At 39.1% G+C, this 14,311-nt stretch overlaps 1 protein-coding gene across 2 annotated transcripts in view; it reads right to left on the bottom strand.

Moving 5' to 3' along the window:
• Nucleotides 1–14,311, bottom strand: part of ccdc178 (coiled-coil domain containing 178) — a 309,293-nt gene that overhangs the window by 51,354 nt on the left and 243,628 nt on the right. The window contains exon 20 of one of the 2 annotated variants that reach the window (XM_073043130.1): nt 8,649–8,783. The exons of the other annotated variant lie outside the window; for it this stretch is intronic. Coding sequence (XP_072899231.1) covers nt 8,649–8,783 — 135 coding nt within the window. The remainder of the gene's footprint in view (nt 1–8,648; nt 8,784–14,311) is intronic. 2 annotated transcript variants of the gene reach the window in all.

Here is a 14,311-nt window from a genome sequence, read left to right as displayed (position 1 = left end):
CTGAGAAGGTGCTCAGGAAGATTAATGGTCTGAGGGTGGACCTCTGGGTTCTGAAGGAAGTAGCTGGACAGATTGCAGAGGTATTAGTGATAATCTTTCAAGAATCAATAGATTCTGGCATTGTACTGGATGACTAGAAAATTGAAAATGTTACTCTGTTATTTAAAAAGGGTGGGAGGCAACAGAAAGGAAACTATAGACCTGTTAGCCTGACATCAGTGATTGGGAAGTTGTTGGAATTAATTGTTAGGGATGAGATTACGGAATACCTGGAGGCACATGACCAAATAGGCCAAAGCCAGCATGGTTTCCTGAAAGGAAAATCCAGCCTGACAATTCTTTGTGGAAATTACAAGCAGGGTAGACAAAGGAGATGCAGTAGATGTGGTGTACTTGGATTTTCAGAAGGCCTTTGATAAGGTGCCGCACATGAAGCTGCTTAGCAAGACAAGAATCCTGGAATTACAGAGAAGTTAGTAGCGTGGGTGGAGCATTGGCTGGTTGACAGAAAACAGAGAGTGGAAATAAAGGGATCCTATTCTGGCTGGCTGCCGGATATCAGTGGAGTTCTACAGAGGTCGGTGTTGGGACCACTGCTTTTTACGATATACGTCAATGATTTGGACTATGGTATTAATGGATCTGTGGCTAAATTTGCTGATGATATCAAGATAGGTGGAGGAGCAGGTAGTGTTGAGGAAACAGAGAGCCTGCAGAGATACTCAGGTAGTTTAAGGGAGTGGGCAAAGAAGTGGTAAATGAAATTCAATGTTGGAAAGTGTATGGTCATGCACTTTGATGGAAGAAATAAACAGGCAGACTATTATTTAGCGGGGGAGAGAATTCAAAATGCAGAGATGCAAACGGATTTGGAGGTCCTTGTGCAAATACTCTAAAGGTTAACTTCGCAGTTGAGTTGGTTGTGAAGAAGGCGATTGCGATGTTGGCATTCATTTCTGGAGGTGTAGAATATAAGAGCAAGGATGTGATGTTGAGGCTCTGTCGCACTCTTTAGACCACAGTTGGAGTATTGTGTGCAGTTTTGAGCTCCTTATTTTAGAAAGGATCTACTGATATTGGAGAGGGTTCAGAGAAGATTCATGAGAATGATTCTAGGAATGAAAGGGTTACCATATGAGGAACATCTGGCAGCTCTTGGGCTGTGTTCCCTGGAGTTCAGGAGAATGAGGGGGGATCTCATAGAAACATTCTGAATGTTAAAAGGCCTGAACAGATTAGATATGGCAAAGTTACTTCCCATGGTATAGGATTTTAGGACAAGAGGGCACGACTTCAGGATTGAAGGACATCCATTTAGAACTGAGATGCGAAGAATTACCTTTAGACAGAGGATGGTAAATCTGTGGAATTTGTTGCCACGAGCGGCTGTGGAGGCCAAGTCATTGGGTGTATTTAAGGCAGAGATAGATAGGTTCTTGAATAGCCAGGGCATCAAAGGGTATGGGGAGAAGGCAGGGGAGTGGGGATGACTGGAAGAATTGGATCAACCCATGATTGAATGGCAGAGCAGACTCAATGGGCCAAATGTCCTACTTCTGCTCCTATACCTTATGGTCTTATGGCCTTATAAATTTTATCTTTACCAGCTTAAGTACCAGCAGTATAATACCATCTGCCACCCCCCCCTTTTTAATAAAGTACTTATTCTGAAAACATCAAATAACTGGAAGGCTCTGCACAGTTAACACAATTTATTTGTATGCCTATGTATGCATTAAGACATACTTAATATCCTGAAATGTATTATCTAAGAGAAAATGTGATAATGTTAGCACCCAGGATCATGAAATGTGCTGATTCTTGTCCAATTAGATATTAGGAAAGGTGATGAGTAACTCAGATGAATTGAGGTTGGGACAGAGTAGATAAATGTAGTTATGTGAGTGGTATAAATGGCTTTCAATAGATTTGAATATTTTACACACTCTCTCCAAGTATTGACCTCCATGCCTAAATGTTGCAAAATAAAATATTTTCAGCATCTTATACAATCATCCAAAACACCATTTGGAATAGGGCAATTATTTTACTTGTATATTGCCTGCAAAATCCCTTAACTTTGTTTTAAAACATTAGTAGTTTAATTTGTCTTGCAAAGTCATTTTGCAATTAAATGCTACCTGAGAGACATGAAGATTTTGCATGGTATCCTTGTTGTTTACAAAGATGTCATGCTGGTTATTCCAGAAACTGAGCAGATGGGTGATATGAGGGTACTACCAGTCACACCACAGGTCAGTCAACATAATTGTCTGCTGTTCTGCAGTTACACAACAGCCATTTGCAATTTTGAAGTAATTTTTCCATTTTTTATTTATCACTCATTTTCATATTTTTGCTTATTTTTCTAATTTGACAAATCTAATCAAAATTGACTATAAAATGTTATTTCAATGATATTCACAGTGAATGTTTAAAATGAACAAGAAAACTGTTTATTTTACTCTCTTAAAGATTACAGTATTTATCTCTTATGAAACATATAGAATTATGAAAATTATGAGTATATTATGCATTAGGTAAATTCTCACTGGTACATACTGTTGGTTCTGATCAGGAATGCTGCAATTCGAAGTTTAATTGCAGTTGAGCTGGGACTTTAATGCATGTGTTAACTAATGAATAAGTCTTAAACTGATGAACAATCTAAGGTATTGTATAAGTCAACACTCTCCACTGCAGGGGTCCACTTGGTATCCAACATAGAGTCGTGGAGCAATATAACATTGATACAGTCCAGTAGGTCCATGTCAAACAGTTGTCCACCTAATTTTTGCAAATTTCCTGTCTTTGTCACATATCCCTCCATGTGCCTCCCCTACAAGGGCCTATTTTTTTGTTTTTTTGGAAAGATACTATTGTACCAGCCTAAACCTCTTCCTCTGTCAACTTGGTCTATATACCTCACCGTCCTCTGTATGGAAAAAATTGCCTCTCAGGTCCTGTCTCTCCCTAAAGCTATTCCCCCAGTTTTGAACTCCCTTATTTTGGGGAAAAGACTTATCACCCACCTTATCTATGTCTCTCATAATTTTAAATACTTCTATATAGATGCCCCCCATTCTTCAATAGTCCAAGGAATAAAGACCTCAGCTGGCCAGCTTCCCCCAATAACTTAGATCCTCTATTCCTCACACCATCTTCATAAATCTTTTCTGCACTCTTTCCAGTTTAACCATATCTTTCTTGTAACGACTAAAACTGTACACAGTACTCCACGTGTGGCCTCACTAATGACTTGTATAACTGCAAAATAATGTCCTTACTCCTATACTCAGTGCTCTGACTGATGAAAGCCAGATTGCTAAATGCCTTTTTCACCACCATGTCTACCTATGATGCCACTTTGAATGAACTATGTGCTTTTTTTCCATGGTCACTCTGTTCCATAGCACTCCCTAGTGCTGTATCATTCATTGTATAAGTCATATGCTAGTTTGAATTTCCAAAATACATTACCTAACACTTATCTATATTGAATCTTATTTGTTACTCCTAAAGCCACTTCCCTAACCGATAAGAGTCCCCCTGTAATCTACAATAACTTTGTTCACTATCAATAACACCTGCTAATTTGTGTCATTGGAAATCTTACCGATCATGACTTGTGCATTCACATGCAAATACTTTATATAAAGAACAAGTAGCAAGAATCATAACACAAATCCCTGCAGCATACTGTTAGTCATTGGTCTCTATTCTAAGAAGCAATGTTTAACCACCATCCTCTTCTGCCTACCTCCAAGCCAAGTTTGAATCCATCTCCCTGAATTTGATGAGACCTGACTACCCAGACCAACTTGGCATGCAAAACATTGTGGAAAGCCTTGTTAAAGTCCAAATAGACAACAGCAACTTCCCTACATTCATCTACCCTCTTAGTTAGCTCTTCAAAAGAACTTTAAAACATTTATCAAGCATGACTTCCCATGCATAAGTCCAAGCTGACCCGCTTAATCAGACTCTGTCTATCCAAATGCTGGTGTCCCTCAGGAATTCCCTCTAGTAACATCTAGTAACATTGTTGTCAGGCTGACTGGCCTGTAGTCTGGTGGTTTGTCCTTGCTACCCTTCTTAAACAATGGAAAGACATTAACCACTTCCCAGTCATCAGGAACTTCACCAGTGGCAAAGAATGAAGCAAATATTTCTGTAAGAGCCTCTGCAATTTCTTCTCTAGCTTCCCACAAATTCTGAAGTAGCACTTGGTCAGGTCCTGAGGATTAGTTACCTCCTGTGCCTAATAAAGTGGCCACTGAGTGCATGTTTATGGTCTTCTGAGGCTGCAGTTCAATGTCAGACATATTGTGCATTTAGAGATGACACTGTTGTAACATGTGGTTATTTGAGTTACTGTCACCCTCCTCTCAGCTTGAACCCTAGTCTGGCCAATTCTTTCTAATTAAGCAATTTTCATCCATAAAACTGCCAGTCACTGGACGTATTTTTGTTTATTTGCACCATTCTCTGTAAACTCTAGAGACTGTTGAGCATGAAAATCCCAGGTGATCAGCAGTTTCTGGGATACTCAAACCACTCCATCTAGCTTCAACAATCACTCTACAGTCAAAGTCACTTAAATCACATTACTTTCCTTCTGATGATTGGTCTGAACAACAACATAACCTCTTGACTTAGTATGTATGTATGTTTTCATACATTGAGCTGCTGCCACATGATTGACTGATCAGATATTTGCATTAGAGAGCAGGAGTACAGGCGTACCTAATAAAGTGCCCACTGTGTGTGTGTTGGGGAGATGTCTTATGTTTTTTTTCCAGTTTGACCTGCCACAAGATCAGGACTGCAGTTATAAAGGTACAAGTGATGTTTCTGTTACATATGATTTAACCCTTTTAATGAGTATTTTATTGCATTCTAACTTTTGTAACAATCATTGGTATTGCCTTCATTTCAATAACTTTTCGATATCTCTGAAGGAATTATGTAAAATTACTAAAAATGCCTCAAGAATTTTTACAATTGGCAAAGTTGCAGCTGAAGCTTTAACTTGGGAATAAACTGTGGAGGTAATCAGATCAATTAGTTAATGGGGGGAGTTAGACAGAGACAAATGGAACAAGAAGAGGACAGATAGGGAATGAAAGCACTGACAAAAGAACATGAAAAGCTGTGAAACGTAGGTCTGATTTACCCCACATGACTGAATCCCGATTAGATAAGCAAAAGTATTGTAGTATCACTGGCACTGATTTTAAGATCTGGGTGGAGGCATGCAACCTTCAGCCTATTGTTCATAAACATAATCAAAATCTGCCCATCTCATACATATGGAGCCATTCAGGAATACTTTGCTGCAAAACCTAAGCAAGTACTATGTATGATACATGAAGTATGCAATATGTTGTGTAATCCTATTTTAATGCATTATAGCAACATCAGCAGTTTTATTAACTTATATCTAACTTCTTTAAAAACTTCATGCTGAGCTACTGGCTAGAAATTCAATCACTCCAAAATAGGAACCTAGTGTATTCATACTCAGATATTCCTGAGGACAATGAATATGTGACAGTAATCTTGATGAAAATATCCATGCATACTTTGAGTGCACAATGTTGTCTTTAATTTTTCATGAAGGGGTTGTGATTATTAGTGATTCAACTATAATTTCCTGCTGACTCATTCCTGGGCTAATTGATGTTAAAACTTCAAACCTTTGGCGCCATTCTTTAGTTAGTACTAGCAAAATGTTCAAATATATTTTTGAGAGGTTCTAAAGGGTCTCCAGTTTTATGACTTCAATTTTGGCATCCTGGACACTGATTTGACATACAGAACCTATATTCTCTTCACATGAGACCCTTTAATGCAGAAATGAAGAGAAGGGGGCAGGAAATGGCTGCAGAAATCAGTTCCTGTTGTGAAACTTCACTTGGTTCCTGTTCCCATGGCAATTGTTATGAAGGTGTTCAGCTATATTAGCAAGAACACGGACAGGGGCCAGGAACCAAGGGAGGAGGATTCATGTTGAGTTCTAGATTCTTATATGGAGCTTGAACCACCTGAGTTCAGCCCATCTCCATGAGGATTTGAGAAGCCTCCAAGCATGCTTGTCCATTCATCTTAAAGCTCCCCACTCAAGCATGGGAAAACAAAACGTCCTGACCAATGGGATCCATGGGAGGCTGGTCAAGAAGGTTCAGGTGCTTGGCATTCAAGGTGAGGTAGCATACTGGATTAGACATTGGCTTTGTGAGGAAGCCAGAGAGTGGTAGTAGCTGGTTGCCTCTCTGAATGGAGGCCTGCGACTAGTGGAGTGCCAGAGGGCTCAGTGTTCGGTCCATAGATGTTTGTCATCTTATCAACAATCTGGGTAATAATGTGGTTAACTGGATAGGCAGATTTGTGGATGACACCAAGACGGGGGGTGTAATGGGCAGCGAGGAAGGCTATCATGGCTTGCAGTGGGATCTGGACCAACTGGAAAAATCAGCTGAAAAATGGCAGATGGAATTTAAAGCAGACAAGTACAAAGTCCTACACTTCGGTAGGACCAACCAGGATAGGTCTTACACAGTGAATGGTAGGGCACTGAGGAGTGCAGTAGAATGATCAGATCTGGGAAACAGTTCCATAATTCATTCAAAGTGGTGTCACAGGTAGATAGGGTTGTAATGAAAGATTTTGGCACATTGGCACTTTAAAAATCAAAGCATTGAGTACAGAAGATGAAGTGTTATAATGAAATGGTATAAGACATTGTTGAGTCCTAATTTTGAATATCTTGTGCATTTTTGTTCACCTAACTGTAGGAAAGATATAAGTAAGTTTGAAAGAGTACAGAAAAAAAAGGATGTTGCTGGGACTAGAGGAAAGATTGAATAAGTTAGGACTTTCTTCCCTAGAAAATGGAATATTGAGGGGAGATTTGATAGAGGTATAGAAAATCATGAGGGTTATAGATAGGGTAAATGCCAGCAGGCTTTTTCCACTGAGGTTGGGTGGGACTACAACTAGAGATCATGGATTATGGGTGAAAGGTGAAATGCTTAAGGGGTACATAATGAAAAACTTCTTCACTCAAAGGGGTGTGAGAGTGTAGAGAGGAAATGGGGCATGCGAGCTCGATTTGAATATTTAAGAGAAGTTTGGATAGGTACATGGATGGGAGGGGTATGGAGGGCTATGGTCTGGGTGCAGCTCAATGGGACTAGGGCCTATTTCTGTGCTGTATATTTCTAAGACTCTATGACTAAAAGTTCCTTTTACTTATACAGACAGCACCAACAATCCCCATAATGCAGGCATTATGTGGCAACTTGGAAGAATGGCACAGATCAGCTATTCTATAAAATTTAGGACCATCAGGGTAACAGTGCCCTGATCCGATCAGGCAAAGCTGTGCCATTTGTTCACAGAAGAACAATGTGTGTCAGCTATGACTTAGAAAACCTCAGCATCCAGATAAACTGCTCTTTTGATACATACAGTAGAAATAGGAATGTGGTTCATGAGGAATTAGGTTTCAATATATTATGAACAACTTCCCCTCCTTTCTCAGGGTGTTTGGAAACAGCTTTTTTAACACTATTGCTATATGTAGCTCCAGTTTGAGCAGCATTCCCTGCAATATCATTAAAAAAAAACAACCATGGCAGGGGTAATAACCAGAGAGTTGGCAATGCACCTCACCCAAACAGTATATACACTCGTAGCATTCTCATGACTCACCAGTAAGGCTCTAGGCAACCTTGAAGCAATTGTGAAATCAATACCAAGAACTTGAATTGCATTCTTGTGTACTTTTAAGGGCAATGTGACTGAATATCAATGTTTTTAATCAGCAAACCCAAAAGAGCCATCTGCAAGATTCACACATTTTTGGTTGCAGTAACTGCCAGCATATGTCATATATGTTCCATATAGGATGCAAGTGAGCGATTCCATTCATTATGCAACACTGTTTAGAGATTTGGTAACAGAAATTGCATCCTTTTTCTTGGTTGTTCATGCAGAACTTCTTAACGAAGCACTCCATTCACTGCAACTGCATGAGTTAAAGAGCTACTCACCCACTTTACACCTGGATGGCAAAAACTGGAAAAATGTAACAATTTTAGAGATTTGTGGAACTGAAGAGGATTATGGAAACAGACTGCATATTTGACTCTGAAAACAAACCAGATAAAGCAGTCTTGCCTGTGAGAATGATAAAAATTGGACCGCTGAATGACATTTGCTGGGGCAACTAGAAAACAAAAATATTTTTTCAATGGCATGAGAAGGTATTTTGTAAGTCCATGGTCTAAATAAGAGGTAAATTAGTTTTATGTTATCCTAAAATCTGTATTCAAGTTCAAAATCAATATACTTGGTTTAAATAGTATCAAAACTAAAAGAGCTAATAAAAGTAAAAACAGATTATAAGAACAAAGAAGGGACTAGCTGTGTTTAAGTATGTATAAAAATAAAAAATTCTAGTTATACCTATATAACTTTAAAGATTGGCATACAGATATACCTCAACATGAGCATCCTTTTCCCTAATATTAAATTTCAATTATGCCATAATGTGTTTGCAGATTAATATCGAGTTTCAACTTCCAATTATTTTCCTTTAAGTTTTAATTCTATTATTTCTCCATAACTCTTTTAAAACATACCTGCACAGCTATTATTTTCTGAGCATTCTCATGAGAGAAAGCCTGGAACGTTGCCAGCTCTGCTTGACTATAAAGGCCTCGTTGTCTGGAGTAGTCCACTAGTGCTTTATGCATCCTGGTTTGTAGTGCAGAGAGCTGATGGGATTAAAAAAAAGTCAGAGTAGGAGGGGAAATTAATGGCAGTGTTCAAAAAGAATGATGGAGAGAATACAGAAAGCAGTCAATAGCCCATTTTGTACTGTACAGGCCTGACAGGAATTTTACAGTCTCTTGATTTTTCAGCCCACTCATGTGCATTCAATAGAATCCAGTCACATCTGGCTGCTAGGATGGGGGGTTAATTTTCTCTAAATGCTTCAGCAGTTTTGTTCTAGTTGAGGCGAAACACTGACTGCAAAGCTGATGAGTTAAACACTTCTGTTTCACTCTGTTCCATAAAGGCGACTAAAGGATTTATTTTACCCTTTTGTTCAAAAGCATTGAGCTTTTATGCTATTCAAGCTGCATAAATTGGCCCCACCTAAACTTTAATATGCACAGTTAAAATATATTGATAGACATGTTAGCTGTTTTTTATTCCTGTAAGGCTTATCATGGCCTAGCAACATGTGCTTTAGTGCATGACAAAACTAAAGAGCATTAAGCAGTCATCAGCTGCTTCAGGAGAACAACAACAGAAAAGAAATTTCTAGAAAAACACATCATCCGTCTACCTTGCAATGATAATAAAAGAATAAAATTCAACTGTCCATTTTCAATCACAGAGAATAATACTTCACATAACCTTTTATATCTCTGCATAAATGAGAGGTATGAAGACATATGATATAATATAAAATATATGTGACTTAGTTGGCTCCTAATTAGGGTTAAATCATTTTTATGGAATTGGAAAAAAATATTTTGTTTGAACCACATACAGTAAGTAGAAAACAAGTTTTAATATTAGATATACATTTATTAAAGTAAAAGTCTATTTTGTAGGAATATTCCTTAAGGTTAATTGATTTATGTTATCACATTATATTCGATCAGATTGATGCAAGGCATGCAAAGCATTCAACAGTGAAAATTGAGAAAAATGAGTAAGCATGACATATAAATCCTATGATAGAAAACAATAAACAACAGACAAATTAAAGATGATCTGTTAAGAATTTTAGCAGAAAACAGTTACTGAGTCTCAGAAAATGAAAATGCAATGAATATGGTATTATTTTGTTTCTATATAATTGTTTGGGATTTTGAAATATTAGAATGACGCTTGAAATAAACAAGTTTAATTTCAATATTATGGTACCGTTTCTGTGTGACTGAGCAGTCTACGGATACGGCAAAGATGGCCAATATATCACAGTGTTTATAACTTACAAATGCACCAGGACGCACTGCAAGAGTATGGCAGAGGCAGCTAATTTCACATTTTTCTGTACAAGCACATGAATCGCCAAGGCTATGGATTAAGTGCTGGTTCATGGGCATTTGATGGTCAGGAAATACTAAAGGACCTGATTCTGTGCTACATGATTATGAACCTGTCCCTCTATGACAGGGGTTCCCAACCAGGGGTCCATGGACCCTTTTCTTCATGGTATTTGTCCATGGCATAAAAAAGGTTGGGACCCCTTGCTCTATGACACTATTTTGCAAGATTGAATGGCACAGTTCCACACAAGTATGATCAGGAGGTGTACAGGAGTAAGATAGATAATTTGGCTGAGTTGTGTCACAGTAACAATCTTGAACGCAACATCAGTGAGACTAAGGAATTGATGGTGGACTTTAGGAAGGGGAAATTGAGTGAACACACACCTGTCCTCGTGAATGGATCAAAAGTGGAAAGAGTGAGCAGTTTCAAGTTCCTGGGTGTCAACATCTCTGAGAATTTACCCTGGGCCCAACATATTGATGCAATTACAATGAAGGCATGACCATGAGTTTGAGAAAACCAGTCTGTCACCAAAGCACCTTGCAAATTTCTACAGATGTACCACAAACAGCTTTCAAACTGGTTGTATCAGCACCTGGTATGGAGAAGCCACCACACAGGATCAGAAAAAGCTGCAGAAATTGTAACCTCAGCCACCTCCATCATGGAGGTGGAGCCTGTCCAGCATCCAGGACACCATCAAAAGGTGATACCTAAAAAGGGTGACATCCATCATTAAGGACCCCCATCACCCAGAATATGCCCTCTTCTCATTGCTACCATCAAGGAGGAAGTACAGGAGCCTGAAGACATACACTCAATGTTTCAGGAACAACTACTTCTTCTCTGCCATAAGATTTCTGAATAGACAATGAACCCATCAACATTACCTCAGCATTTTCTTTTCTTCTTTTGCACTACTTATTCAATTTAATTTTTATATATATTTCTTAGTGTAATTTATAGTTTTTATTATTATGTATTGTAATGCATTGCTGCTGCAAAACGACATATTCTGGTGATATTAAACCTGATTCTGATTTTGATGCTGAATGGAATGTAATTGGAACTCAACAAATAAAATAATCTCAAAATTTGTGAGCAAAGCAGGTATTCAAAAATATGCTAAGTATTTTAAAGTTAGATTGAAAAGCACGATCATAAGGTATTTAAGTCATTTTTTATTTTTATTTTTTATGAATATTAGATGGAACCTTAATCAGATAAGAATGATTTTGTAATTTTATATTTTCAGCAAATTAATCAATGAGTTACGATGTTCTAGCTGTTTGAAGGACATTAATATTTCTTTTAGTCATACCTACTTCGCAACAATGGGAGCTTCTTTAGGTTGAAGTTTGATCTTATCTGAGGTATTAGGGTGAATAGTAAGGCAAAGTCCTACACAGTTCCAGAGCTGCACACTCCTCCACTCTTCCTGGTCAGGTTGATCTGCCTGATACCCAGCTCTTGAAGAGAACTTCAACAGCCGCCAAAAGGATGCCGATATTGTGATGCACTGCTTCTATTTCAAAGAACAAGCTTACTTATATGATTCCAATGCACTGCCAATGTTATCCATGCTGTAATTTAGAATTACATGGTGTTCAATGTTTTGGGTAACCGGCACTATTTGTGTAGGCATGTATTGTACTTCATAAACAGCAGATGATTTATGGCTGTATGACAACAGAAACCTACTGAAAGAACAGAAAAAGAGGGGCTGCATAGTTTTCTTATGATATACTGGAGGCGCTGGTAAAGAGATTTATCCGAAGCAGGGGTCCTCAACCTGGGGTTCACATACTCCTTATGTAATAGTGTTGGTCCATGGCATAAAAAAGGCTTGGAACACCTGATCCAGAGAGAATCAGAAAGCCCTCTCATGAGTTTGATTTTAGGCATTGGAACTAGATAATTGTTGCACTCAAAACCAGACTCACACTCCAAAAACACGTCACAAATATGCACTGTCAATGACCTTACATGCATGATCAAGGTCAGTGAATGCAATTTCGAGGGTCATATTCACCTACTGCATCACTAGCTCTAGCCATTGTTCAGAACTGCCAGCAATATCAATCAATCAGGACTTACCTAGTGTTCATATGCTCCAGCACACGCTCAAACACTTAACTTTGCTGCAAGCTTCACACCCATGTCTCAAAGCAGAAACATACTGCAATCTATTTAGACATGGCAAGCACTTTATCTAAAGACTTTGAAAAACAAATACAAATGATAAGATGATGTTGATGAGTGATGACTGTTTGCATGCAGCTCTGATGGGAATCATCAAAAATTCCCCACTTAGGACTACTACAGATGAAATCTAATCACAGCCACGGGTACTTCAATAAGCAATATTATTTTAAGACTTTAAAAAATGTATCAATCCTCAAACTCTATGGACCCCGGACAGCAGCCTCAAGTTGCAATTGCAGTTCCCCTTTTAGAAAATTGAAGCAGAAAAGGCGTGCTTAGAAATAGGTACAATTGAAACACAGAGGCCTTAGACCCCTCACTCCCAACTATCCATCTGGCAAATGAACAGTTTCTGAAAAATAAAATTGAAGACCTTAGAGCAAGCTTGCACTACCAGAGAGACATCAGATACTGCTGTGTACTTGGCTTCATGGAAACATAGCTCACCTCCGCCATTTCAGACACAGCGCTTCAGTCTGATGGCTCTACCATTCTCTGCAAAAACAGGTCAGTTGAGTATTTAAAGATGGGGCGGGGGGAAATATGCTTCACTATTAAATCAGCATGGTGCACAGATGTGTGGTTCCGTCTCAGTCCTGCTCACCTGACCTAAAACATTGAATACTCAAGAGTAGTTGATTATACCTGCTGAGGGAATTGTCCACCATCATCCTGGTAGCAGTGTATATACCACCTGAAGCCAACATCAGGAAGGCACTTGAGGAGCTGAGCACCATGATCAGCAATCACAAAACACTGCACCCTATCATTGTGGGGGATTTCAACCAGGCCAGCTTGAAGAAGTCTCTGAACAACTGTCACCAATGTATCACCCATAGAACCAGAGGACACAACATACTTGACCACTCATACCACCAACAAGAATGCTTACCATGCCAACCCAGGCCTGTACTTTAGAAAGTCCGATCACCTGGCTGTACTTCTACACCTGGCGTATAGGGTAGACTGAAGACTGAAGGTCCAGTGGTAAAGACCAAGAAGTTATGGTCAAGGGAGGCAGAGGAGCACTTATAGGACTGCTTTGAGTCGGTGAACAGGATGATATTCAGGGATTCATCTTCAGATCTAAGTGAATACCCATTGTTATCATTGACGTCATCAAGACCTATGGGATGAGAGTGTGTCTTTAAGAACATACCAGATATACCCAAACCAAAAGCCGTGGATAAATCAAGAGATTTGTAGTCTGCTGAAGGTTAGATCTGTGGTATTCAAGACTGGTGATCCAAAAATTTACAATAAGTTCAGGTTTGAACTATGGAAGGCTATTTTATGAGTGAAACACTGATTGAAATTAGAGATGGAATCGAATGCATGTCAGCTCTGGCTGGGTTTGTAGACTATGACATCCTACAAGGCAAAACCTAACAATATGAATGGCTGTAATGCTTCACTCCCAGAAGAGCTAAGTGTCTTTTATACAGGCTTTGAAAGAGAGAATAAAGCTACACCTGTATGAATCCCTGCTGCATCTGATGACCCTGTAATCTTTGTCTTGGAAATTGATGTCAGAATATCTTTCATGAGGATGAACCCTGGCAAAGCATTAGGGCCTGATAGTGTACCTAGTAGGACACTGAAAATCTGTGACAACCAACTGGCTTAAGTGTTCATAGACATCTTCAATTTCCCAATGCTGCAGTTGGAGGTTTCTACCTGTTTTAAAAGGGTGACAATCACACAGGTGCCCAAGAAGAGCATGGTGAGCTGCTTTAAAAACTACTGGCCAGTTGCACTCACATCCACTATGATGAATTGCTTTGAGAAGCTGGTCATGGTAGAATCAACTCCTGCCTAAGCAAAGATCCGAACCTGCTGCAATTTGCTTATCTCCACAACAGGTCTACAGCGGATGCAATCTCATTTATTCTCCATTCAGTTTTGGTTCACCCAGATAGTAGCAATATCTACAGCAGGCTGCTTGAGTGCAGCTCAGTGTTCAACACCATTATGCCCCTAGTAGAAATCAATAAGCTCCAAAACGCGACCTCTGTACCTCTCTCTGCAA

This window comes from Hemitrygon akajei, chromosome 1, assembly GCF_048418815.1.
Source record: "Hemitrygon akajei chromosome 1, sHemAka1.3, whole genome shotgun sequence".
NCBI classification, from domain to species: domain Eukaryota; kingdom Metazoa; phylum Chordata; class Chondrichthyes; order Myliobatiformes; family Dasyatidae; genus Hemitrygon; species Hemitrygon akajei.
The sequence above is the reverse complement of the archived record's forward strand: the minus strand, read 5'-3'. Positions and strand labels throughout refer to the sequence as shown.